At 47.2% G+C, this 27387-nt stretch overlaps 1 protein-coding gene across 4 annotated transcripts in view; it reads right to left on the reverse strand.

The window, feature by feature from the left end:
* Positions 1 to 3347: 3347 nt before the first annotated feature.
* Positions 3348 to 27387, reverse strand: part of ETV3 (ETS variant transcription factor 3) — a 45498-nt gene continuing 21458 nt past the window's right edge. For 2 of the 4 annotated variants that reach the window (XM_030186331.1, XM_030186332.1), the window contains exons 2-5: positions 23093 to 23155; positions 20931 to 21168; positions 16726 to 16841; positions 3348 to 7002 (exon numbers count right to left, since the gene is read on the reverse strand). In XM_030186331.1, the coding sequence (XP_030042191.1) occupies positions 5831 to 7002; positions 16726 to 16841; positions 20931 to 21168; positions 23093 to 23138 (1572 nt within the window). In that variant the 5' untranslated portion in view covers positions 23139 to 23155 and the 3' untranslated portion in view covers positions 3348 to 5830. Of the gene's footprint in view, positions 7003 to 16725; positions 16842 to 20930; positions 21169 to 23092; positions 23156 to 25237; positions 25387 to 26300; positions 26481 to 27387 lie in introns of those variants that run through there. The other 2 variants (XM_030186333.1, XM_030186330.1) reach the window with 2 other exon arrangements.

Here is a 27387-nt window from a genome sequence, read left to right on the forward strand (position 1 = left end):
TTTTTACTGGAGCTGTAAAACAGACGTTTTTCTGGTTTTTGTATTAAAGGCCATGCGTTAATGTTGCCACTAGTGAACGTTCATTTAAAAAAATTACCATGCGAGCATTTACCACCGCCCATTTTGTAGGTATTCCTGTGCTAACCGGTTTAGTAAAAGGACCCCTTAATCTTTTTGGCTCACTCTAATTGTACATCTTACTGTCTTTTGTTTGTGTGTGCTGTGAACCATTTTGAATGGACTTGCTCCAAAACATGGCATAAACTACATAAATAAATCAAATAAATAAATCTCTCAGAGAAATACCATAAAATTTTAGAAAGCACATTTTCAAGGATGTATATGGCTAGATCAGTGTCTTAGTGAACAGGGTCTCGGGTACAGACGGATACATGAACATATCGATTTAATGCTTTGATATAACGGACTTTCCTCCATCCCTTCCCCACCCCACCAGATAAGGAAATAACTCTTACGAGTGGCTACCTTTATGGTTTCTTTAAACACTCTACAAGTACAAAAATAAATCTACGTAGTTCCATGCTGGTTTGGTTAACTTATACAGGTGGATTTCATTACATTTGCACATTCAAAACTTTTAAATGTTTAATGCGTTTGGAACTCGAAATTCAGTACAACTATGTAAGTTTTTCCCTTCGCCTCCAACAGCCAAAACACGCATCAGCCCTTCAATTACACTTCCCCACTCTGCAATACTAATCCGGCACAGACACAGAGGAGATAATTTCCTAACAGTGCCAAACCAGGCTGAAAACTCGTCTGCAAATTTTGTGCCTGTACCTTCATCAACATACCAGATTCATGGCACAGAGTGTCACCTCAGCTGTAAAATTTCATAACCCATGCTTCTACCACACAGCTACGCGGAAAGAAAATCCTGAAAGTATAACTCTGCGCAAAATATTATCAGGATTTCCTTCCAGAAGGGTGTGTGGGCACACCTTGATGTGACATTTCCTCCGAACTGCAATTCCTGGAGCAGCCTGAGAGGGCACCCTTGCACCATACAGAACGTTCTCTCTCCCTCTCGGAGATCAGACACTACCATCCTTGGCAATATGCCCAACCTTTATTGGGCCTACATCTCAGATCCCTAAACTTTCCCCAACACAGACATCAACACCCAGGATGCGGTGCAATTCCCACAATCCACCAGTGGAATGGCTATCCAGAATATAATATACCTTTTAGCGTTACTACAAAGCCCTTCCCTCACACAAATATATATATAATTATAGTTCATTTTCATAAAATATGAAACGCATAACTTTTGAAAACAAAGCAGCATCTACTGAACCTGGCACTTGGGTTTTATGGGAGAAATCTATTTGCATTCTTGGAGAAAGGCCTCTTTTTTTCTATTCCTGAGTTCATACTGGCATCCAGTGGTCCTTTCAAGGATTAATCTTCAGGGAGTTCCTGGTACTAGTAATAAAGAAACCACATCCTCTCGCATCCTGGGAGACAACTTCACGGGGCTGGGAAGGGAAAGGGGGAAAACAAAGCCTCTTGTTTGCCCTACGGTGACCACTATATTTTTATGTTCCATGACAGATCTCTCTTATATGAGCACATACACACAATCAGTGAAGGTCATGACCTCTTACGGACATGAACACTAGGCACAAAATGGTTATACACCCAGTAATGAAGCTGGGAGGGCTTTTCTTAACCAATGAAAAGTGCAGGTCTTCAGGAAAGCTGCTAAATCCCCAGAAGATGATGTGAGAGCTGGCCTGTATGGTCACACAAAGAAGCCATGACAGCTTGTGGCCATGCTAAAAGCAAGACATCTCAACCAGCTCATTACTCCCATTAACCATTTTAAACTTTAGCTTGGGAGGAACTTTTCAGGCAGGAGTGTCCCTGTTTCTAACTATCACCTTTGTTTACACGTAATGAGGAGGACTGGTTCAGCCTGTCCCAACCAGTGTCAGATGCCATCTTATGACATAAGACACTCCACATGGCACTTATGAATTATATACTCAGATATTCTACAATTTAAGAAAAGAATTTTGTGAACAGCCCCACCTGACTGCTCATATCCGTTTTCCTGCTTCCGAGCAGGACTGCACACAGTATACAAGGCAGGGTGTAGCCTACCTAAAGGCCTGACTGGGTGACAAGTCCAGAGGTACTTTAAAGTGACTAATACTAGAGAACCTAGAATATGAAAAGTCAAAAAGGACAGTTTTGGTTGGTTTCCAGTTAGGGACTACCCCTAAAACTCCATTACAAGAATTTTACCATATTCAGATGGGAACCCCCTCTCATGCAGCTGGACATTCCCATCACAGCCAATCAGATGCCAGGGTTCCAGATGTGCATTTCCACTCACTCCTGAAACAGGCATCCTTTACCAACAAGCAATACGGAAAGACCCTGGCTGACTGTGGTTCTAATCGTATTCCCCAGGGAATGCAATTTTCAAAATTATTTTCAAAAATACTAGTTTAAAGTGAAATATGTAGATTTACAGAAAAAGTCAAACCTAGATTTAACAAAAATCAACTTCATCCCTCTAAAAGACCAAGGTTAACCACTCGCCATTATAAAACGTTTAGAAAGCAATTTTAGCATAAAAGCGCTCATTCATGGACCAGGGAGAATGAGAATTGCTCGTGTTAAGCTGGGCAGGAAAGCAACCCGTCATTGCTAAGGCAGGACATAATTCAAGAGTAATAAAAACAGAATAGGCTCTTTTATCTCACGGTTCCATTCGCCACCCGCCATTAAAGTGGCTGTCCTTGACCATGAGCCACACAGCATGGCACACTCCACAGCCAGGTACAAATGCACTCCAAGTCACCAGCAAGTGTCACTGGTAAGAGATGAATCCTCCTCAAGAGTTCCAATTTCTACCTCTACGATAGCCCCAGTTACCCCACAGAACAAGAACTGTGGTTCTAAGCATTTTGCTGTATTTGAAATGAGCAAACAATACTCTCCCCCCCCCAACACTAAACAGAATCGATACGAATACACATAAAATTTCAAGCACATTTAGAATTTAGTTGGTACTTACTGCCTGTTATTATAGGGGAATCTTGTCCTGCATAAAATCCTTCTTAAGGCAGGTCACTAAACTTTAAAATCAGCCTGTAGCAGGTTTATCATTTTTCTTTTAAAATGACTACTCCCCCCCTCCACCCCCAATTTGATCTTGCTAGGATTTTCTGCTTTCCCTCTCGTTTCACTTTCTGGATACAAATGGCTATGTTCCTATTAGGTCAAACAGTTTAAGGGCTGATTTGAAGGACAACAAATGGATTTTTTTTAAAGTTAAAATCATTTTTTATTTACAGGAAAGAGTCTAATTTCTGAAAAGTCCATTTTGCTAAAACTGTAGTCATCCCTTCTCTAACCCTGCAGCATACAGCACAACACTAAGCTCATGAAGAAAATTTAACTTGGGGAACCTAGAAGGAGCTTACTGAAAACTGCACCCGATTTCCAACATTCTTTTAAATATAACTCAGGCAAACCTCATTTCTGTTAACTTGGGAGCTGGCTGTTCTTAGGTCAGGAGAGTAAAGTGGGCAGGCCTCACCAAGTGTTTTCAATGAGAAGTGACAAGAGCAGAAAAGGCAGCGTTTTGGCGATTCAACCTGACCTGAGAGACGCATTAAAAATTCTCTTCCATGAGCCCTTATTCCTCAGTCTAGAATAAATCAGAGTGTTACCAGAGCACTAAAACACATGCAACAAGAGACTTCAAGCCACTTACAGCACTCCAAATTCTTCAGACTGCCTCTCCCTAATACAAATACTAGAATTTATCTTGCTCTTTGATGCCCCTGTGGTTGATTGCTTCCCTATGACTCAATGTGCACCTCTGGCATTTTTTTTTGACACACTTCTTTGCACCTCTGAAGGGAAATTTGAAAAGGTGAGAGGCGGTCCAACTTGAAATGTGCCAAGGCAAAGAACCTACTCAGATGCTTTGTAACCGCACAAAAGATGCTCTTAGCCATGGGGAAGAAAAACAATGAACAGTAATAATAAAAAACTTTATGGCTAATACACTCAGTCATGGTTGTGTGTATACACAAGGCATGAGTCACCTTAAGTATGGGAGGGGGGGCTGGTACAGGAAGCAAAACTATACCAATCGTCAAGAGACTTCAGTGCATAGGTAATACCCAGTCTTCTAAAGCTGGATTCAAACCAAACAAGCAAAAAATAAACAAAAATCAAGAACGTGCAGGTTGTGTGCTCCGAGGCACCGATGAAAGGCAGCACCAGGCATGTCTTCAAAGACGCCAGAACTCTCTGAGTCATAGTTTTTGCTCAAACACGTGCGACAAGAGGCCAGACTTTAAACAAGATGTGAGCATTCATTTTTTCACTACAGGCTGCTTATCCACAGCTCTGTTCCATCTCCCCCTTTGCCAGTCACACTTAGAAAAAGAATATATATATATCTAGATTTATACATATATTTTAAAGGCATTGGCTTCCTCCTATTCCCTGCTTCCTTCATGGCTTCTTCAATGAGCTAATCAAGTGTTCTGATCACATACAGATCAAGTGTGTAAGAAAAATAAGATATGGGATATGGCCCAACTTAACACAAACCAAAAAGCTACAGTTTAACTGTCATTATCAACTGCCACCAAGAATGCCAGGGAATTAAAATATAGATGTGGAAGGCCAGTGATGTTATATACCTCTGCAAAGCTGTGCAGAAAGCCTCTCGACTCCCTGTACAGCCTAACCACGGGCTTCCCAACACAACGTGGGTTTTCCAGAGGCCGTGGTTAAACAGATTTATGAAAGACCAAATGAATGTATTACACTCTGTATCTATGACATGTCTAGGAGAAAACTCGGGCAGAAGACTGTGGCATTATGAATGCTGCAAGGCCAGTATCTGCAGGTCTTTAAGACGCTGCTTGCAAGGCTGGGAAACACACACACCACAGAGGACTCAAAGCCGTAGCTACAGCAGGCGCTATCGTGCATTATATAGTGTTATACGTCTTTTGCAGGTTTAAAAAACAAACAAAAAAAATGCAGGAAAAAGAAAAATTGGTAATGTCCCTGATTTTCACGCTGTGTTCCAGTTTTTGAGGATCAAGCAGTATGCAGACGGTGGCTGGGAGCAATCAGAAAGCATCTGTTGGGATTGCAGGTCTCGCAGCATGTCCCAAACACACCAGTTGCTGGTTTTTTACGAGAGGCATGGCAGCGGTGAGCATGCACTGTGGCTGCGAAACCAAGGCTCTGGCACGAGACATGCAATCCCTGCCCCCATGCCAGAAGAATGCAACTGTTTCCATACGCCCTCTCCTGCTTTCTTTATATGACATTTGAAGAATGCACCAGGTGTATTCCTCTTCCACGCATGATCTTGGGGATGGGAGAGGAGAATCACAGAATTATCCATTGTAGCTTCAACCCTCCCCTGTAAAGAAAAGGCTCTCTGCAACTAGGTAAAGTATAACCCTAGAATGGGATAATGATAGTAGTTGTACTATTTTCCCACCTACTGGGGGGATGGGGAGAAAAAAAAGTCTCCTCCCCTTCTATCCACCACAAATATTATACAAAATATTAGGCTGAAAGGGCCTGGAAATGTCACCAAATATTGGTTTTGGCACTTTAGAAGGAATACTTTCAGCGCATGTTTAAATTTATCCCCAGAAACCCTACCAGTGTTGCAATTGTCCTTGTCAAAATAAACTTCTATTTTGTTAAATTACCAACCCATCGTAGCTCCTCCCCGCACCCTCACTCTGCATTCTTGCTACTTTAAACGCACCATTAAAATGACAGTGGGTGACTATTGTCCCATATTTCAGTTCTAGGCATCAGCAACCACCTTGGGTCCTCCCACAACAGGGGTGACCCCGAGGTCACTAGCACAAAAGCTGAATTTGCTATTCTTCTCTTCCACCTGCCGTTCCCCATTCCAGCGTCGTTTCAAACGCAGTTTTGCTGGCATGGATGACTCTTCCTTTTTCTCTGGGGTACCGATTGCAGCTGCTGTCTCTCGACACGGCTTGTCGTCTTCCGCTTGGTCCGAGTTTGCCTTGTTGGCTATGTTCACCGACGCTGGCTCTGCTGAGGGGAGGGCAGCTGCAGCGGGCCATGATAGGGGTGTGGGCTTGGCAAACACAGACACTCTCTCCCTGTCCACTATCACGTTCGGCCTTGGCTTGCTGGGATTCTCCTCTTGCAATGGTAAATCTTGGCTCTCAGGCTCATCGTCAGATACAGGCTCCACTTTCATCTTGTGGGGGATGGGAGCCATCTGAGGTTGAGTAACAGCACCGACATCGTCTGAACTTTCATGCCTCTCTCTGTGCTTACGTCCCATGGGAGGAGGCTGCAGCTTTATGGGAAACGCAGGCTGCTCCTCTGGATGCAACTGGCGCTGAGGTGGTGGTATAAAGAGCCCTGGGTACCTGGGAAAAGTCCGGGGGCTCAGGTGGTAGTTGAATACTGAACATGCCTGAGACTGAAGGTAATGTTTCATCTCCTCTGGGTTAAAGGTGAAGCAATTGCCCCCTGGGAAGGCAGGACTCAGGCCAGGAGAGGGGCTGTAGGAGAAAACTGTGGGGGTCAGAGAGAGAGCCGGGGAGATTGGGACATTGAGGACCCCTCCACGACCTGGCAGAGGTGACACAGAGAACGGACTGTGAGGGTCAGGGTACATCCCGGGTCTAGCAAACAACGGGAGGACAATTTCTGGCTTGCGTTTCTGGTGTGGTACACCGATGCTTGAATTGATATTATTCCGGGAAGCCACAAGGTCCGCGCTACGTTGCCACTCTGAGGAGAGGTCCTCCAGCTCAGTAGGGTTGGTCTTCCGGTCATTGAGGTTGGGGTGGGAGTCATGGGTGTGTTGTAGCAGGGGGCCCGCAGGGAACCGGCTTGCCTGGGCATCTTCAGTTGGAGAACGGGCATCCAAGGGAGGGAAATGAAAGCGGGAGGCGGCAGAGGGAACTGGCGGGGCACTCTGAGGGACCGCACCTATTATAGAGGGAAAAGGGTGGGGAAGAAAAAGGGAAAAAGAAAAAAACGAATTAGTAGGATCAAAAAAAAAAGTTATTACCACTTTATGGTTGTGTCCACACTACATCAGTAAAAGAACATGAATATGATCAAAGATGGAGCCTGAATCATAGAAAACATTGCTCTCAAAAATGCCACTGGGTTCCCTGTCAGTACTGAATTTTAAAATAATCACATTTCCTAAGTTTACCTTCTTCTATTTTCATAGGTTAATTTTTTACAGTCCACATTTGTTTTCGTGCAGAAAATGTTTATTCCTCAGGTTTGTTCAGAGAACTGTGGTTTAGACAGCCATAGGGATGCCTTGACACATATCCAGAGGCAGCGGATGCTGGAGCTGTGTTTGAAAGCTCCTTAATAAAGGGGGGAAAAGGGGGGGGGGGGTTCTTCAGGCTGGACCGGGGGCTCGATGATGTGCGGGAACCTGAGTTCCCTGCATTCATGACCCCTGAGAGGAGGGAGGTGCTGAATCAGTCACTGCTCAATATTTATTTGTAGCATTTGTATCCCACATTTTCCCACCAATTTGCAGGCTCAATGTGGCTTACATTTGCCATAATGGCGGTTGCCATTTCCGGGCAACAGAATTACAAATGGAACATAACATACATGGAACAGATCATGGTATATATATATATACCATGCGCGTACATACATGGTAAAGAAGAATACATTATGGTATTGCATGAAGGTTCCTGAGTGATACTTGGATTATAACATACATTAGGTCATCGACTATGGAGAGACCATTTTCGACACCTCACACCAGGTTCCAGAGGGAGTCACACTCTGTGGCCCCTGACTGAGGACTGTCACTACAAAGAACAGATCAGGCAAGTGAGAGGGAGATATAAAACAGGGGCAAAACATTTCCTGTGGTACCACAGGCAAGAGGCCCATTCCAACTGAGCTGAAGGCACAGAGGAGGCAACGTCTGAGCAGACACACACCCTCTCAAGTAGTCCCACAAATTCCAAACTGGGAGCATCGTGTGTACGGATATTCTAGTAATCTGCAATCAGTTCAGAGCTTAAAATTAGTTAAATCATTACACACACATCCATACTGGCGAAAAGTAAATTCTGATTTTCTAGGTTGTGATACTGTCACATACACATATACTTCTTTCCTTTAGTCCCTGCAGTCAGATCTCGAGTGGACTCTAAAGCTCATATGTCATCTTCGGAGAATTCTTTTGTTGACCAATGCTAAAGTATCACAACTTGCTAATTATCCTGTTACCACGATGAAAGCAATGGGATCACACACGGCACTCACTGTAACTAACACAAAGTACATTATCCAATAAGACAGGGAACATAGTAATGCTTCAAGTGCACTGGATTGTGCAGTCAAAAGACAGTGGTTGGCTGTGTGTTTTTTTAAAATAGTGAACTGATAAATCAATTCAATATCATGGAGAGGCAATTCATAGGCTTATTCAAGAACCTCTAAGAGGGTCTTGACCTGATCAGGATGTGCCTTCTGCACACCAGTAAATGACTGTTCCCCCTCCCCTGCTCCGCCTTTCCCCCTGCAGGTGTAACAGCAGGGAGGAGCAAGGAAATAAAACAAGCAGATTCCAGCACCCCAAAAAACAGGCTGCAGGTCCCTCCCGCCTCTCCCTTAGGCAGGGGGGAGGGGGGAAAGCAATAGCAGCTGCAATTAGAGACATACACATCTCAGTTCTTCAACTACTGCTTACTGTTTGTACGCCTGGCCCCAAGGGGAGAAAGGGAGTGGCAGCACCAGAAAGACAGCTTGCACACAGTGAAAGGCACAGCAGGGAGCAACTCAAACCCAGTTGCTGCAGACAGCCCAGGTTAAGCACGCACCTCCTGCTCCCATGCACAAACTGTATTCTCTCAGGCTTCCTCAGTTTTACACCCAAGGCACATTGCATCCGAGTTTTCTCTAGTGGCAGGAAGCACACTTCTGGGACTCCTCATTAAAATAAGGACCTCTGGCTTGCTTTTAAACAGGTGTCAGCGTGAAGACGTGGCTAGGTATTCAGAGGAAACCATCTACGTTTTTCACCTCCCGGTTCTGAATTCGGGACCACACAGGCCCTGAATTCAGGTGTATCTGCCAGGCTGAAGGAAGCATTATATCTTTTAGCGCATGCCACCAGGGGATGAGAGGAGAACTCCAATAATATAAATCATCAAGAGGTTGAAAATCAAGAATAGATGAAAAACTTCCTTTTTCATATCTGAAAAAGGGACCTGTGTTGTTTTTAAAGATCATATGCTAAAACATTTTTAATGGAAACGGAAAGGAAAGAAAAGTGTGTGGGGGGGGGGGGGGGGGGGGGGGGGGGGAAGAGTGGTATTTCCAGTCCACCCACAGATTCCAGTTTTCTCCAGAATCAGTCTGCTGCTAGAATTTTACACCCCACCATTTGTGAATTTAAACCACTAAGGTAAAATTATGTATAATCATACCTGATAATTTTCTTTCCATTAATCATAGCTGATCAATCCATAGACTGGTGGGTTGTGTCCATCTACCAGCAGGTGGAGATAGAGAGCAAACTTTTGCCTCCCTATATGTGGTCATGTGCTGCCGGAAACTCCTCAGTATGTCGATATCAAAGCTCCATCCGCAGGACTCAGCACTTAGAGAATTACACCCACGAAGGGACACTCTGCCCAGCTCACCACCGCCGAAACGGGGGAGGGGAATTAACCCAGCTCATCCCCACACAAGTGGGGGAAGGGAATCCGTCCAGCTCATCCCCGCGGAGCGGGGGAGGGACACCACACCCGCCGATGCGGGGGGATCTGGCTTATCCTGCAACCGCAACCGCGGGAGGAGCTGACTGACCCGAACACCGCCGAAGCGGGAGGGGTACAAAACTGCCCTACAGCCGCACGAAGCGGGAGGGAGTGCCGGCAGAATTATAAGTCTCAATCCAGCCCCGTAAAACGGAGGGGAGAGGAATGCAGCAGCTCACTGTAACACAAACTCGTCTTAACTCTTGAAGAATCCAAGTGAAAAAACTTGAACACGAAGTCTTTCTGAAGTAACTGAAGAGTAAACTTGAACCTGAAATGCAACCAGAATAAAACAATACAGATATCTGGGAGGGGCTATGGATTGATCAGCTATGATTAATGGAAAGAAAATTATCAGGTATGATTATACATAATTTTACCTTCCATATCATCAAGCTGATCAATCCATAGACTGGTGGGATGTACCGAAGCAGTACTCACCCAGGGCGGGACCTAGAAATCCCTGACCGCAACACTGAAGCTCCAAACCGGGCCTCCGCCCGAGCAGCCACAGTCAAGCGGTAATGCTTGGAGAATGTATGGGCCGAAGCCCAAGTTGCCGCCTTGCATATCTCTTCCAAGGAGACGGAACCGGCCTCTGCCATCGAGGCCGCCTGAGCTCTTGTGGAGTGAGCCTTCAGCTGGATAGGCGGCACCTTCCCTGCGGCCACATAAGCCGCTGCAATGGCTTCCTTGACCCATCTTGCCACTGTAGGCTTAGCAGCCTGCAGACCCCTACGAGGACCTGCAAACAGGACAAACAGATGATCCGATTTCCGGAAATCATTGGTCACTTCCAAGTATCTGATGATGACTCGTCTCACATCCAGATATTTAAGAGCAGAGTACTCCTCTGGGTAGTCCTCCCTACGAAAGGAAGGGAGACAGAGCTGCTGATTCACATGGAAGCGAGAAACAATCTTGGGCAGAAAGGAAGGCACTGTGCGAATAGTCACTTCTGCCTCAGTGAACTGCAGAAAAGGCTCTCGACATGAGAGCGCCTGGAGCTCGGAAACTCTTTTGGCTGAAGTGATAGCCACCAAAAAGACTGCTTTCAACGTCAGGTCTTTCAGAGATGCCCTCGACAAGGGTTCGAACGGCGGCTTCTGCAATGCTCTTAGCACCAGGTTGAGATTCCACGCAGGCACCACTGAGTGCAGAGGAGGGCGCAGGTGATTAACTCCCTTGAGAAAGCGCACCACATCTGGCTGGGAAGCCAGGGAAGCACCCTTCAGGCGGCCCCTGAAGCAAGCCAGAGCCGCTACCTGGACCTTAAGGGAACTGAGCGACAGGCCTTTGTCCAGACCTTCTTGCAGGAACGCCAACACTGAAGAAATTGGAGCAGTGAAGGGAGAAAGTGAGCCTGCTTCACACCACGCTGCAAAGATACGCCAAACCCTGGCGTAAGCAGTAGAAGTAGAGCGTTTCCTCGCTCTCAGCATAGTGGCGATGACCTTGTCTGAGAAGCCCTTCTTCCTCAGACGCTGCCGCTCAATAGCCAGGCCGTAAGACCAAAGGGGGAGGGATCCTCCATCACCACGGGACCCTGATGTAACAGGCCCTGCTCCACTGGCAGCCGCAGAGGATCGTCGATTGAGAGCCTGATCAAGTCCGCATACCAGGGACGTCTGGGCCAATCCGGACCCACCAGGATTATCCTGCCGGGATGTCTTGCCACCCGGTCTAGGACCCTGCCCAACATGGGCCAGGGTGGGAACACATAGAGAAGCTCTTGTGTCGGCCATTGTTGGAGAAGAGCATCTACTCCCAGGGATCGAGGGTCCCGTCCTCTGCTGAAGAAGCGCGGCACCTGGCAATTGGCCGATGACGCCATCAGATCTAGGCTCGGCTGGCCCCAGCGCTTCGTGATGTCCAAGAACGCCTGAGCAGATAGCTGCCACTCTCCGGGCTCCAAGGTATGGCGACTGAGAAAGTCCGCCTTGACATTCATGACTCCGGCAATGTGGGCCGCTGACAGCTGTTCCAGGTTCGCTTCCGCCCACTGGCATAGACTCATAGCCTCCTTGGCTAGAGGGGCGCTCTTGGTACCTCCCTGGCGGTTGACATAGGCCACAGCCGTGGCATTGTCCGACAGTACCCGTACAGGCTTCAGCACCAGTACCGGGATGAACTCCAAAAGCGCCAACCGAATGGCTCTGAGTTCCAGGAGGTTGATAGACCACTTCGCCTCTGCAGGAGACCAGAGCCCCTGCGCTGTCCTTCCCAAGCAGTGGGCTCCCCAGCCCGACAATGAGGCGTCCGTCGTGACGACAATCCACTCTGGGGTCACCAGAGGCATTCCTGCAGACAACTTGTCTGCCTGCATCCACCAGCTCAGCGCCTTGCGCACTGCTGGATCCAAGGGAAGACGCACCGCATAATCCTCCGACATCGGAGTCCAGCGCTGCAGCAGAGAGTGTTGTAGTGGTCTCATATGAGCCCTGGCCCAGGGCACTACTTCCATCGTGGCCGTCATAGAGCCCAACAGCTGCACATAGTCCCAAGCCCGAAGAGGAGAGGCTACCAGGAACTGGTCCACCTGAGCCTGAAGCTTGACAATCCGATTGTCTGGCAGGAACACTCTGCCCACTTGGGTGTCGAATCGAACTCCAGATACTCCAGGGACTGAGTCGGGCGCAGCTGGCTCTTCTCCCAGTTGATGATCCATCCCAGGGAGCTCAAAAGAGCAACTACCCGGTCCACAGCTTTGCCGCACTCTGCATAAGAGGGGGCTCGGATCAACCAGTCGTCCAGATAAGGATGGACTTGTACTCCTTCCTTTCGCAGGAAGGCCGCTATGACCACCATTACTTTGGAAAAGGTCCGCGGAGCAGTAGCCAACCCGAACGGGAGGGCTCTGAACTGGAAGTGTCGGCCCAGGACTGCAAAACGCAGAAAGCGTTGATGAGGAGGCCAGATGGGAATATGCAGGTACGCTTCCTTGATGTCCAAGGAAGCCAGGTACTCCCCTGCCTTCACTGCCGCTATAACAGAGCGGAGAGTCTCCATGCGAAAGTGCCGCACTTTCAAGGCCCGATTGACCCCTTTGAGGTCGAGGATAGGCCGGACAGAACCTCCTTTCTTTGGTACCACAAAGTAAATGGAGTAACGCCCCTTGCCAAGCTGACTTTCTGGCACCGGAACGACCGCACCCAGGCGGATCAGATTGTCCAAAGTCTGCTGCACTGCCACAGCTTTGACCGGAGACTTGCATAAGAGAGTACAAACCCGTCTCTTAAGGGTCGGCAGAACTCTAGCTTGTAGCCGTCTCTGATGACTTCCAGCACCCAAGCGTCTGAAGTTATTGTGGTCCACTCGCCCAGAAACGAGGACAGCCGTCCTCCAATCTGCACTGGGGCGTGGACCAAGACCCCGTCATTGGGTACGAGACCCTGGGGGAGGACCGGAGGGAGCACCTCCGGGACGGCGGTCTCTGCGAAAGGAACGCTGCTTGGGGGAGAAATGCCTCTTAAAGGAAGAGGGGGCAGAAGAACCCGACCTGCCCGGGCGGTACCGACGGGCTTCCTGAAACCGTCCTCTGGAGGTACCGGGACGAGCACTAGCCCGAGCCCTGACCTCTGGTAACTTCTTGCCCTTAGACGTGCCGAGATCGGTCACGATTTTGTCCAGCTCGACCCCAAAGAGCAGCTTGCCTTTAAAAGGCAACCTAGCCAGGCGGGATTTAGAGGCGTGGTCAGCAGACCAATGTTTCAGCCAAAGCCACCGCCGCGCAGAGACTGTCTGAGCCATGCCTTTAGCTGAGGCTCTCAAGACATCATACAGCAAGTCTGCCAAATAGGCTAAGCCCGATTCCAGGGCTGGCCAATCATCCCTCAAGGAATGATCCGAGGGGAAAGCCCGCTGCACCATAGTCAGGCACGCCCTGGCCACATAGGAGCCGCAAACTGAGGCCTGCAAACTTAAAGCAGCCGCCTCAAAGGACGACCTTAAGGCCGCCTCCAATCTCCTGTCTTGGGCGTCCTTTAGGGCCGTGCCACCTTCCACCGGCAATGCCGTTTTCTTAGTCACCGCAGTGATTAAAGAATCCACGGTAGGCCACAGATAGGCCTCACGTTCACTCACAGCCAAAGGATAGAGGCGGGACATAGCCCTAGCCACTTTAAGGCTCGCTTCTGGGACATCCCATTGAGCCGAAATTAAGGTGTGCATGGCATCATGCACGTGGAAGGTTCTAGGCGGGCGCTTCGTCCCCAGCATAATGGCAGAGCCAACAGGGGCTGAGGGAGAGACGTCCTCCGGAGAGGAAATCTTCAAAGTGTCCATGGCCTGTAACAACAGGTTGGGCAAATCCTCTGGGCGAAAAAGCCGCGCTGCAGAGGGGTCATCCGCTCCATCCGAGCGGGGATCCGTCTCCTCCAAGGAATCCGCAAAGGACCGTTGGGAGACCTCAGACACGCTGCCCTCATCTACATCGGAGGAGACAAATTCCTCCAAGGCCTGGGAATCAACCCGAGGGCGTTTACCTCTGGGAACCTCAACCTCTTTACCAGACGAGGGAGCGGGGGCAGCGTTGTGCATGAGGAAGGCCTGATGCAGCAGCAAAACAAACTCGGGGGAGAAACCCCCCAGACTGTGCACTTCCGCAGCCTGGGCAACAGCCCTAGGCGCACTCTCAACCGGCGCTCGCAACAGCGGGGGAGAGGCCTGCTGCGCATCCAAAATGGCGTCCGGCGCGAAACTCCGCGAAGGAGCCGCGCGGGAAGAACGGCTCTTAACTTTAGCCGCTTCTGTGCCGTCGCCCAAATTAAGGGCGTTCATGGCATTAATGTCTCCAACCTCAAGGGCGGCCCAAGAAGAAGCCGTCCGAGCCGCGTGGCCGGCCAAAATGGTGGAGGCGAGGAGCGGGGGATGGGCGTTTATGGCGGGAAAAACCGCCACGCCGGAGGAAGGACCGGGACATTCATCGGTCACGAAACTGCCACCCAACAAGGGCGAATCAGGCTTTAAGACCCCCGCATCCCCTCTAGAAGCGCTCAAGCGACCCGGGGAGCGACCCTTTGCGCCCTCGCCCTCCGACGCCATGTGCCACGAGGAGAAGAATCGGGGAACCCCCGCCCGCTATAAAAAGGTAAAAATTACCTGCTGTCCGCTCCGAGTTGTAACGACCTGGTGTCCCAGTGAGTAGCTGCAATAGACGCTTAAATAAACGTCGAAATAAACGCCTTTAAAGACGTTTAAATTTTTTTTTTTTTTTTTTTTTTCAACGGAGCCAGCGGGAGGGGGGAGAAAAGGAGGGACCTGGCACCACCAGGTTTGCACTTGCTCAAAAGAGCCCTCAACCCCAGGCACTCAACAAAACCTAAAAATTAGGCTTGGAGGCCTAGCCAGAGCTGCTGCTGCTGTGTGTGACCACCACCTGCTGAGATAGAGAACATACTGAGGAGTTTCCGGCAGCACATGACCACATATAGGGAGGCAAAAGTTTGCTCTCTATCTCCACCTGCTGGTAGATGGACACAACCCACCAGTCTATGGATTGATCAGCTTGATGATATGGAAGCTTAAATTCCATGAAACCTTGGGAGCAGTCCAGAGACGGTGGCGGGACTGGTGGTTGGGTGGCGGGGATAGTGCTGGGCAGACTTATACGGTCTGTGCCAGAACCAGTGGTGGGAAGCGGGACTGGTGGTTAGGAGGCAGGGATAGTGCTGGGCAGACTTATACGGTCTGTGCCAGAGCCGGTGGTGGGAGGCGGGGCTGGTGGTTGGGAGGCGGGGATAGTGCTGGGCAGACTTATACGGTCTGTGCCAGAGCCGGTGGTGGGAGGCAGGACTGGAGGTTGGGAGGCGGGGATAGTGCTGGGCAGACTTATACGGTCTGTGCCAGAACCAGTGGTGGGAAGCGGGACTGGTGGTTAGGAGGCAGGGATAGTGCTGGGCAGACTTATACGGTCTGTGCCAGAACCAGTGGTGGGAAGCGGGACTGGTGGTTAGGAGGCAGGGATAGTGCTGGGCAGACTTATACGGTCTGTGCCAGAGCCGGTGGTGGGAGGCGGGGCTGGTGGTTGGGAGGCGGGGATAGTGCTGGGCAGACTTATACGGTCTGTGCCAGAGCCGGTGGTGGGAGGCAGGACTGGAGGTTGGGAGGCGGGGATAGTGCTGGGCAGACTTATACGGTCTGTGCCAGAACCAGTGGTGGGAAGCGGGACTGGTGGTTAGGAGGCAGGGATAGTGCTGGGCAGACTTATACGGTCTGTGCCAGAACCAGTGGTGGGAAGCGGGACTGGTGGTTAGGAGGCAGGGATAGTGCTGGGCAGACTTATACGGTCTGTGCCAGAGCCGGTGGTTGGGAAGCAGGGCTGGTGGTTGGGAGGCAGGGATAGTGCTGGGCAGACTTATATGGTCTGTGCCAGAGCCAGTTGTGGGAGGCGGTGCTGGTGGTTGGGAGGTGGGGATAGTGCTGGGCAGACTTATACGGTCTGTGCCAGAGCCAGTTGTGGGAGGCGGTGCTGGTGGTTGGGAGGCAGGGATAGTGCTGGGCAGACTTATACGGTCTGTGCCAGAGCCAGTGGTTGGGAGGTGGGGATAGTGCTGGGCAGACTTATACGGTCTGTGCCCTGAAGAGCACAGGTACAAATCAAAGTAGGGTATACACAAAAAGCAGCAAATATGAGTTATCTTGTTGGGCAGACTGGATGGACCGTGCAGGTCTTTTTCTGCCGTCATCTACTATGTTACTACGTCATGTTACACAGCATCTGAGTGGTTTGCATGGAGTAACATCACATACTTCATTGGCAGGAATGGCAGCATGACGCTCGCAAGACAGGGCATTAGTGCTCCGCAGCAGCGCATGGTATGCAAAGCGCACAGCTTGCCAGTAAGGAGAGCGCCTTCACAGTTTAATTGAGGTCTGGTGACGTCGGGGAAATGTGTCCACTTACCATTGGGTCTTATGTTGATGAAAGGATAATTCGGCATCACCAGCTTATTGAAATTAAATTTGTACGTGAATCTTTTGCCTTTTGTTTTATGAAGGATCCTCTTATTATAATAATACCTGTAAAAATAAGAGATGAAAAAATGAGTCCAAGAGTAACAAATTGGTACACAGTTATTGCAGGCTTCAAATCAGCACATTTGTGACCGTCTCTGGGTAAAAAGGTGACTAAAGTCGCCAGAAACAAAAATTGAGGTTTTCATGAATTCTGTTAGAGTAAACAAGTTGTAATACAATGGTTCAAACCCTGTCCTTTTATGTGAAAAAATAAAAAAAAGTTACAGAAGTTCAAACATGTAACTTTCTCAGACTGCTTATGGACTCATGATATAAAAGCAGAAAATAAATAAATAAATTGGTCATTCTAAACATTTTGGATCTGCTACTGTAGTCACCTTTTCTCAGAGACAGTCACATTTGCACTCTGCAGCTCTTCAGTACCTCTCCACACTCATCTCTCCCTACACTCCTCCCCGGGAACTGCATTCACTGGGTAAATCTCTCTAATCTGTACCCTTCTCCTCCACTGCCAACTCCAGACTCCATTCCTTTTATCTTGCTGCACCATAGGCCTGGAATAGATTTCCCGAGTCAGTACATCAAGCTCCATCTCTGGCAGCCTTCAAATCTAGGCTAAAAGCCTACCTTTTTGAAGATGGTTTAACTCTTAACTCCTATTCACTTGTTCGGTACCCAAATCTGTTGTGTCATTCTCACTTTAAGAATCAATAGAAAACAGAATAAAACATGGAAAAGAAAATAAGATGATACCTTTTTTATTGGACATAATACATTTCTTGATTAGCTTTCGAAGGTTGCCCTTCTTTGTCAGATCGGAAATAAGTAAATGTGCTAGCTGACAGTGTATTTGCTTATTTCCGATCTGAGGAAGAAGGGCAACCTTCGAAAGCTAATCAAGAAATGTATTAAGTTATGTCCAATAAAAAAGGTATCATCTTATTTTCTTTTCCATGTTTTATTCTGTTTGATTTCTATTGATAACCTTAAGAGTGGACTAACACGGCTACCACACTCCTCACTTTAAGAAAAATTCCCTTATCCCTTATTTGTCCTGTTTGTCTGTCTTGATTAGATTGTAAGCTCTGTCGAGCAGACTGTCTCTTACATGTTCATGTACAGCGCTGAGTACATCTAGTGGCACTATAGAAACGATAAGTAGTAATAGTAGTAGTAACATGAACATTCACTCTCCCAGGCTGTCCTTCTGCCCAGCTTGCAAAGAGCTTCCGGGTTGTTGCAGAGCCAACCTGAGAGCAGGTCTCTAAGAAACCTCGCTTACACTGCTGCCGGAAAAAGAATCAACCAGCATGGCCGAAGAGGTCATCGCTTCTGAACAAGTAGGTACCCTGCACAAGTCCAGCATAGATTGCTTCAAGGACTGGGGTACACTCCAGTGCTGGAGGAAGCTGCCGAGTCTTCAGATAGGAAAGGCGCCAAACAGAACAGAGCAATCAAACGCAGCAAGCCACAGAGCTCCTGCTTGAGCATCTATTCAGGAAGCCATCTTGGTGTTATACTGTATGCGCTTTTTAGCATCTCTGTTTATAAATTTTTTTTTTTTTAAGTTTAAAATAAAAACAAAAAAATGGAATAAGCTCATTCAAAAGCTGCAGGAAAATAAAGTTTCAGAAAATATTTGAAATCATGGTGGTTTGATAAATTGTAGGCGAGATCTGAAATATGATTTATATTATGGGAGATCAACTAGCATAATAGAGCCTTCATTTTGGCAGTACAATTTGATATACCTGCTTCTATCTTACTGGGGTAAACAATAGTTTTATTCTACAATTTATTGACTGTGTTTTATTAATCCTATTTATTATATGTACGTTTTGTACATCATCTACAAGTTCTCAGGAATTTAGACAATTGATAAATGGAAATATACAAATAAATATGGATTTGGGTTAAAGCTTCAGCATATTAAAGCTAGAGCAGGACTAGGAAAAAAAAAATCCCTCCTTGTGCTTAAATAAATTTCAGTCCGAGTTAAGCCCCTCTCCAATCACTGGACAGTCCATGGTCTTCAATGTGCGTGTGATATGTCCCTACTTGGGCAATTAATAAGGCTGGAGGAGAGAAACCTCATGCAACCTCACCATGGACTTTACTTGCCTGCTTTTCTCAGCAAATTAGAACTACACGTCCCAGAAGGCCACAGAGGTAAAACTAGGCCCGACTCAGCGGGTGATATTGCCCCAAATCAGGTGATGACACTAGTATCTGTCTGTGCCTCCTACATACATCTTAACGAATACAGGAAGAGAAAATATTAACTCTCGGGGAGGAAGGAGGGTGAGGGTCATAGTTAGGGTGGCCTTAGGTCCCTAATAATCAAGGGCAAGTCACATCAATCCTGGATTTATCTTCGTTACAGCTATGCACTTGTTTCCTGCCAACCATAAAAGGAACCGGAACCTCATATCCACAGGCACACTGAGGGCAAATCCAGGACCTGCCCCGTCAACCTGATCGGGTGGAGCAGGAGAGATGTCCCTGTGCCAGGTTTTCCACAACGGCACGTTTTGTCTTGCTCGGTTTCTATGACAACCTAAGAGGACTCGTTCACGCACCCAGGTGTGCCCGGGCTTGCATTTCAACACAAAGTAAAAATGGGGAGACAACCAGGAAAAACAAGTTTACTTCTGTAAGCAAGTGAGACAAAAAAAAAAAAAAACACGAAACAAAGTGAATAAGCAGCCAAGCCAAATCTAAGAGCAGGAGGTCAACCTGCCAAATACTTCAAGGGAGAAGCGATTGCAAGGGAGGTGCTGCCTCTGCAGCTTGTTACATTACGGAAAAGAGGATGATGTCTCAAACAGCCACTGAGCTGGGGCTGCAACAAAACTTAGGGCTTTCAAACTAGCATGCTTCCAGGCTCCCATCCACGTGGCACCCAAAACGGATGCGGCTTCCAGGATATCCACAATGAATATGCATGAAATATTTACATAGGTTTGGTCTGAGAAGCAGATTCATTTGCAATATTCTACTACTACTTAACATTTCTAAAGTGCTACTAAGGTTATGCAGCGCTGTACAATTTCACAAAAAAAGGACAGTCCCTGCTCAAAGGAGCTTACAATCTAAAGGATGAAATGTCAAGTTGGGGCAGTCTAGATATCCTGAATGGGAGTATAGCGGCTTTGAGTAAGGATTTGAAGATGGGCAGGGAGGGGCCTTGGCGTATGGGTTCAGGTAGTTTATTCCAAGCATAGGGTGAAGCTTCCTGAATAGATGCTCGAGCAGGAGCTCTGTGGCTTGATGCGTTTGATTGCTCTGTTCTGTTTGGCGCCTCCAGAAAAGAAAAAAAAAAAAAGACCCACTTTACTATCTCCCCCCACACTTTTCCACTCCCTGAGGAAGACATTTTGGTATACTGTAAGTTTAATTATTACAGCAATAAATAAATACATAAATAAAGTGGTAGAAAGCATGGGCAAACAACAGGACGGTGTTAAGGCACAGGATCGAAAACAAAAAAGGTTTAAGGAGGAGGTGAGGGAGAGGAAGAGCAGAAGGGACAGTTGTGAAGAAGAAACTGTACTGTCCACCGTGGTCATCCCCACAGTGTGCTCCTCTAATGAGGAAACTTGACAGACTGAGATCATACTCCACGTACCCTGGCTCAGGACAGAGGTTCATTACCTGTCATAGCATGTGCAACACTAACCCATAAAGAGACAGTGTTCCCAGAGGAAACTGTGCAAACACTAAGTTTACAGTGCCAGAAAACCGGGAGCATGAACCTAAGAGAAAATTAAGTTGTGAACACCAGGGGACATTTTCAATTCCACTGACAAAGCTTGAAGGAAGAAAACCGGACATTGCGGTAAGGGTAAATATACCGGAACAGCGTATTTATTTATAAATTACATCTTATGAACTCTAGGAGGCGGCTTCAGGGGACAATGCAAGAACAAGGCTGAGTACCTGCAGTAAAACAAACATACCCTAGGCTCTGGAGTGCGGTTCATTAGTGCTAAGAAATGCACAAAAGTGATCCATTGGAAACCAGTACCATTAGAAGACCCGGCTCTCAACCTTGCTGTTCCTCACAGTGTTCCCCTCACCTCAGGGCCTATCCCTTTATACCCTGCCAACTCCCCACCATGTGCTCCTCACCTGAGGGCCCGGCTGAGCTTGTCATAATTCATCTGGGGTTTGCACTTCCTTCTGCCCCACAGGCGGGCCACCTCGTCCGGGTCCTTGATGACAAACTCCCCGTACTCGCCCTGCTGCCAGGCGATGACGTGGCGGAACTCCTCCTTCTGCAGCAGCTCCAAGATGAAGTGCCATAGCTGGATCTGCCGGGACCCCGGGCTGGACTCGGCCTTGTAGGCCCAGTCTTGGAAATGATAGCCTAAACACAAAAAGGATCACATCTTTAGGTCAGATCTGGACTGCAGTAAATAGACGTCATTGAAAGCTGAAAGCCATTGAGCAGCCTGGGCCAAATTGGTGACCTTGATCCCTATGGCACAATTACCACTGCAAACTAGCAGTAATTAGCTCTTTGCTGGCAGCAGAGAGACCAAAGGCTTACAATCTTGCCCTTAGCACCCCCTGGGTTGACAGATATTGGCAGAGCAGCGTTCACAATAACTTACTTGAATTTTATTCCCCCATTAGAAGCGTATAAAAATGTAAATGGCTTCCTAGTCCAAACAGAAAAGGGACATATTAACTGGGAGCCTTTAGAGAATCTTAGGTTCTGTCTGACAAGGGAGATGGTAAGACTCTCTCTCTTCTGAGATTATAGCCACAGAAGCTGCCTGTAGAATGATTCTCAATCACTACTATGCCTCTTTTGCTCAGCGAGATGCTTTATGAAGGTAAAGCTTGGTCTCAAAGAGCCATTTCTTGTCATCTTTTGAGGGAAGGGGGTGGAGAGGAGGAGAGGGGCAGGAAATGTCTATTGTACTAAGGAGCTCAGTGGTCAAGCGCTGCCAAACTAAACCATCAATCAAAAGACAGTTCTGCCAATATTTAAACATTTCAAAATGTGAAGCAGGACTTTTGGGTGCTGCTGCCTGGGCACCTATGTGTACTGGCCCCGACTTTTGGGAACCCAAACGGTGGCAGCCAGAAGTCCTTTCCCTACTTCTTTCCTCTCTGCCCTAAGTCCAGGGGAGAGCAGGGCCTGTGCCTGTTAGCTTCTGTGGGGTCCTTGGTATAGAAAGGAGAGCTGCCCTAGGTGTTGCCAGTCGTTGTTCTTGAAGGGCACTGCTTGGACCCCACGGCAGTGAACAGGCGCAGGCCCTGCTCTCCCCTGGACTTTGGAAGGGTGGGGCAGGAAGGAAAGAGATAGGGAAAGGATGTTTGGTCACCGCTGTCTGAGTGCGCACACGGAGGTGCCCATACTGCAGCGCCCAAAAGTCACACCTCCTCAAAAGGGGTTTAAAAGCTGGATTAGGAGAAAATATGTTCCATGTACCTGCCACCCGCCGACCAACATAACAGCAAAAGCAAGAACCAAGTGGCTTTTCAAAAGCTCAAAAAGTGTGTTTCACTGTTAGCCACAGCAATGTCAGATTTGCTCTACATACAGGGTGAAATATTTTGACAGGTGCAAAAGTCTGGACCAGCCGAGATAGGGGGATTAAGGAATACACCATTGAGGAGGATCATTTAATAACGCTTCTTGTAAACACCAATTTTATTAGCACATAATTTCCGCAGGGCGATTCCATAAAATGGGCCCTGTAACAATTTACACATAGTGTAACAATTTACACATACTAATGGCATTGGTGTGTGCTGTTAATAAATGACCCTGTCAATGTTTAGTGACTATTTTCCGCTGGGCACCGAGGTCGGGCTGTGGAGTCGCAGTCAGTATCAGGAAAAAGTGTATCCACTCTGATTCCAGCTTTTTGTTCAGGTTCTTTGATCACACTTCAAATAAATATATTTTGTGGTCTACTATTCCTAACTTTGTACATAAAGAAAGATCCTATGTTTCTGTAATTCATCAAATTTGTCTTAGATTTACTATACACTGTAGAAGTCGGAGTCAGGGTCGGACAGTAGAAAAATAGAGGAGCTGAAGTCAGTCGAAGGTTTGGTGTACCAATTCCACAGCGCTGCTGAGAGGCAGAAAACTCGTACAGTCACATCTGGGTGAACGATCTTTAAGGCCTGCAGTGTTGTGGTTGCAATTTAACCAACAGCAGCATCGAGGTGTGACAGCATTCACGGGCATTTCCAGGTGAAGAGAGACACAAAGTTTGCAAGGGTTTTTATGAGCAATCGAAGTGTACTAGGAAAGTGGAAATAGTGCTTACCGCCCCCTCCTTTCGGCTTCTCCACGATGCTGCAGCCCGTCTTCATTTTCTCCTGCCTGCTGACTGTACAGAAAGAAGCAAAAAAACAATGACAGATGAATGCGTGGAGCAGAAATTCTTACACAAGCACAGAACTCTTTGCTGTCAAACTGAAGTAGCCAAATCCATTCATAACCATATTGAGCAACAAAAAATGAAGGGAACAAGTGCTGTCATGGAGAAACAAACCCACTACTACTACTACTTAGCATTTCTATAGCGCTGCCAGGGTTACGCAGCGCTGTACAAGTTTCACATGGGGAAGGACAGTCCCTGCTCAGGAGAGCTTACAATCTAGAGGTTACAAACTATGTAGTCAGTGTAGGTAACATGAATGGGGAAGGTGGTTAGGCGCCGAAGGCAAGGGAGAAGAGATGGGCTTTGAGTAAGGACTTGAAGATGGGCAGGGAGGGCGCATGGCGTATGGGCTCAGGAAGTCTGTTCCAGGCATAAGGTGATACGAGGCAGAAGGGGCGGAGTCTGGAGTTAGCAGTGGTGGAGAAGGGTACAGATAAGAGTGATTTGTCCTGAGAGCGGAGGTTACGAGTGGGAACATACGGGGAGAGGAGGGCAGAGAGGTAGTGGGGGGCTGCAGATTGAGTGCACTTGAAGGTCAATAGGAGAAGCTTGAACTGTATACGGTAGCGGATTGGGAGCCAGTGAAGCGACTTGAGGAGAGGGGTGATGTGAGAGTATTGGTTCACGCGGTAGATAAGCCGTGCGGCGGAATTTTGGACAGATTGAAGGGGGGATAGATGGCTGAGCGGGAGGCCAGCGAGAAGAAGGTTGCAGTAGTCAAGGCGAGAGGTAACGAGCGAGTGGACGAGGGTTCGGGTGGTCTGTTCAGAGAGGAAAGGGCGGATTTTGCTAATCCCCCAAAACCCCCAAACCCCCCCCCCCCCCCCCAAAAACAAACCTAAAGTCAATCACCTTCCACTCTTCCTAAAGGAGAATCAGGAAAACCATTAGCATCAAACACCTACCTTGGGATGCCAGTGGTATAATGCCGGCACCCTAGTTTTAAAATCTGGTGTACAAAAATCACCCATCTAACCACGGCAGAACAATGAACTTTGCAAAATGCTGTCATCCACCACACAGTGTCTGTACTCAGTAAAGAATATTCAACCTCTTAGTTTAATTGAAATGGTGAATGGTAAATGGAAAGCTTTCATTATAAAATATCAATGCAAAAAAAGAAATTCATTGGGAGAGACACTATCAAAATCTACATACAAAATGTCAATCCCTCAAAAAGGTTACAGGGCATCTACCAAAAGCACTGAACTAAAAAAATACTATACAATGCTTAGTGAATAAATAATTTGTGAACGGGTACACAGAGAGTTCAGTATAGGCTGTTCCCACAGCTGAGCTGATTTTCAGTGAGTCTGGCCACAAGCTCTATACATCATGTTTTACTCTCTTCAAGTGTTTCCCCGTTTTTTTGTGAATACACCATAGAAAAACTAAAGTGAAAACTATAAGTAAATACTACACACTTTTAGTACATGAGTGGACCTGCTACCGGAGCAAAAAGGAAAACCTAGGTTTTCTCAAATTTTAATTGAATCACTGTAGCAAAACACATAAACTGAATAATATGCACTGGAAAAATAAAGATTATCAGGAGCAAACTTATCAGAGTCTGAAGTTTGGTCAATATTTTCTGAGGTTTCCGCGTCCTACAGAAATTTCCGTTTCAAAAAAATCTTCATCAGGAATGCCAGTGCTTCTGAATATCAGAGGTCCTCCATCCTATACTGAACTCTCCGTGTACCCCTTCACGAACTATTTATTCCCTAAGCATTGTGTAGTATCTTTTAGTTCAGTGCTTTTGGAATATGCCCCTGTAATCTTTTCGAGGGATTGACTTTTTGAATGTAGATCCCTATAAAATATGGCAGGTTTAACTTTAGAAGCTGATACTCACCTATTCACACAAGCTCAAGATCATACAGACACAGCACCCTTCTCCTCCCCAAAAAAGGTTCCATCTCTTCTTAACACTTTTGTTACCACTTGAAGAGGGACCACTGACTGTCTAGAGCTCGCAGTATTCCGATTTTTAAGAAGAGGTTCACGTGATGTCAAAACTATCCTCACCAGCTTTGTCCATTTGTTGCATGAGAAGCCAACATCCTACTTATGGTCTCCAAGTTTGGCCAACAAGCCAGGGTAGGTTCAGTGGAAAATCTCCAACAACCAAGAGATAGCTTCCAATGGTGAGCAAGGCAGAGTAGTGCCTTAGAACCATATGGAGGAAAGGGAAATGGGACTTGATATACCGCCTTTCTGAGGTTTTTGCAACTACATTCAAAGCGGTTTACATATATTCAGGTACTTATTTTGTATCAGGGGCAATGGAGGGTTAAGTGACTTGCCCAGTCACAAGGAGCTGCAGTGGGAATCAAACTCAGTTCCCCAGGATCAAAGTCCACTGCACTAACCACTAGGCTACCATATGGGTGCCAATCTCAGCTCCACCACTTGCATATCACGTGACTTGGGTGATGTCTAGCCACCTGCACCAGAATATTAAGGCTACTCCACTTCACCATTACCCACTAGCTCCCAAGAAAATTATCAAGACCTAATTTCTCCTTCAATTACATAGCTTCCCACTATGGGATATACCTGTGGGATGTTCAAAAGCAATCCCTAGAGTGCGTGGGATCCTGGCGCCATGACCCTGAGGACAAAAACCCCAAAACTAATAGCCATACTATCTACCCCAGTGACAGTTACACACGCCTCCCTGGAATGCTACAGCTACAAGAGGGAAAGGGAAATGGAACTTGATATACCGCCTTTCTGTGGTTTTTGCAACTACCTTCAAAGTGGTTTACATATTATATACAAGTACTTATTATACCTGGGGCAATGGAAGGTTAAATGACTTGCCCAGAGTCACACAGAGCGCCAGTGGGAATTGAACCCAGGTCCCCAGGATCAAAGTCCGCTGCATGAACTAACCACTGGGCTATTCCTAGTGTCTCTGGCCTCCTCTGTTTTTGAAAGGCTCAGCCCTGCCTCCTAACCTCCTATTTAAATTATCCATCCCACACAACTATGAAATCTTGAAACGGCATCAAAACGCATCCCACCCCCACTTTAGACAAGATGTGTCTCAGTAGCTAATGACTATGCAAAAAGCAAAACTACTCACCTGTAACAGATGTTTTCGACAGACAGCAGGATTAATGAGGCACCCAAGTGGACAACATCACAAATCACTGGGATGAACAGCCCTCCCAGAGCTCAGAACCACGTGTAAAAGTTAAAAGCACGCACACTCCTTCCCACACGCAGTGGGCTCCTCAGACCTTTCAGTTAGTTCCACAGCTCAAGACATAATGCAGCTCTGGGGGATGTAGTGTGCCTGATTAATCCTGCTGCCTTTGCAAAACACCTGATTACAGGTAAGCAACTGTATATCCTGCTTGTCAATGGAAAAAGCAATCAGGTACACAAGCGAGTGACTCCCAAGCTCAGGGCAACTCAGGTTTATAGAGAATGCTACCATTGAACAGAACAGCCTGTTCAACACCTGATGTGAGAATGGCACAGATCACAAAGACAGGTTGGTCAGTACTGCCCAGCCGAATTCAGTGACTGGCCCAAACAGTGAAGAGTGAAAGCATGAAGTGAGGATCCAGCCACTGCTTTTCACATGCTGAACAGCGAAGCAGATCTCAAGGAAGCTACATTAGCAGCTCTAGTTCCGATCTGATGAGGTTTGACTTGCTAGGCACAGAAATATCAGTCTGCTCATAACAGAATTAACTACTGGAAATCAGAGTTCACTTTCCACTGAACAGCATTAGGGTGGAAGGAGATGAACAGCTGTGTTGATTTTCAGATAGAATATGTTTTTACAATCATAAAGGGACTTTCGCCGACTGTCTAGGGTGTGAAGCAATTTCCAGTGCAAATGCTTCTGTGGTTTAGGCTGGAAACTTGGAAGCACTATTTCTTCATTCACGTGGAAAGGTGTGACCAGCTTTAAAAGGAAATTAGGATGAGTAAGTACAACTTTATTATAATGAAACTGAGTGTAACGTTTATATGTGATTGAGGCCCGAAGCTCACTGAACCTTCTAGCCAAATTTACTGCTACTAGAAAGAACACCTTCCGGTAATACACCTGAGAGAAGAGGACTCAATGGCAGTTTCATGAGAGATGCAACACCAAGAAAGCTCTGTATTGGAGGTTTGGCGTGAACAAGTCCGCTTCATGAATCTGTAAATAACTG

The sequence above is a fragment of the Microcaecilia unicolor genome, chromosome 14, assembly GCF_901765095.1.
Source record: "Microcaecilia unicolor chromosome 14, aMicUni1.1, whole genome shotgun sequence".
Lineage (NCBI taxonomy): Eukaryota > Metazoa > Chordata > Amphibia > Gymnophiona > Siphonopidae > Microcaecilia > Microcaecilia unicolor.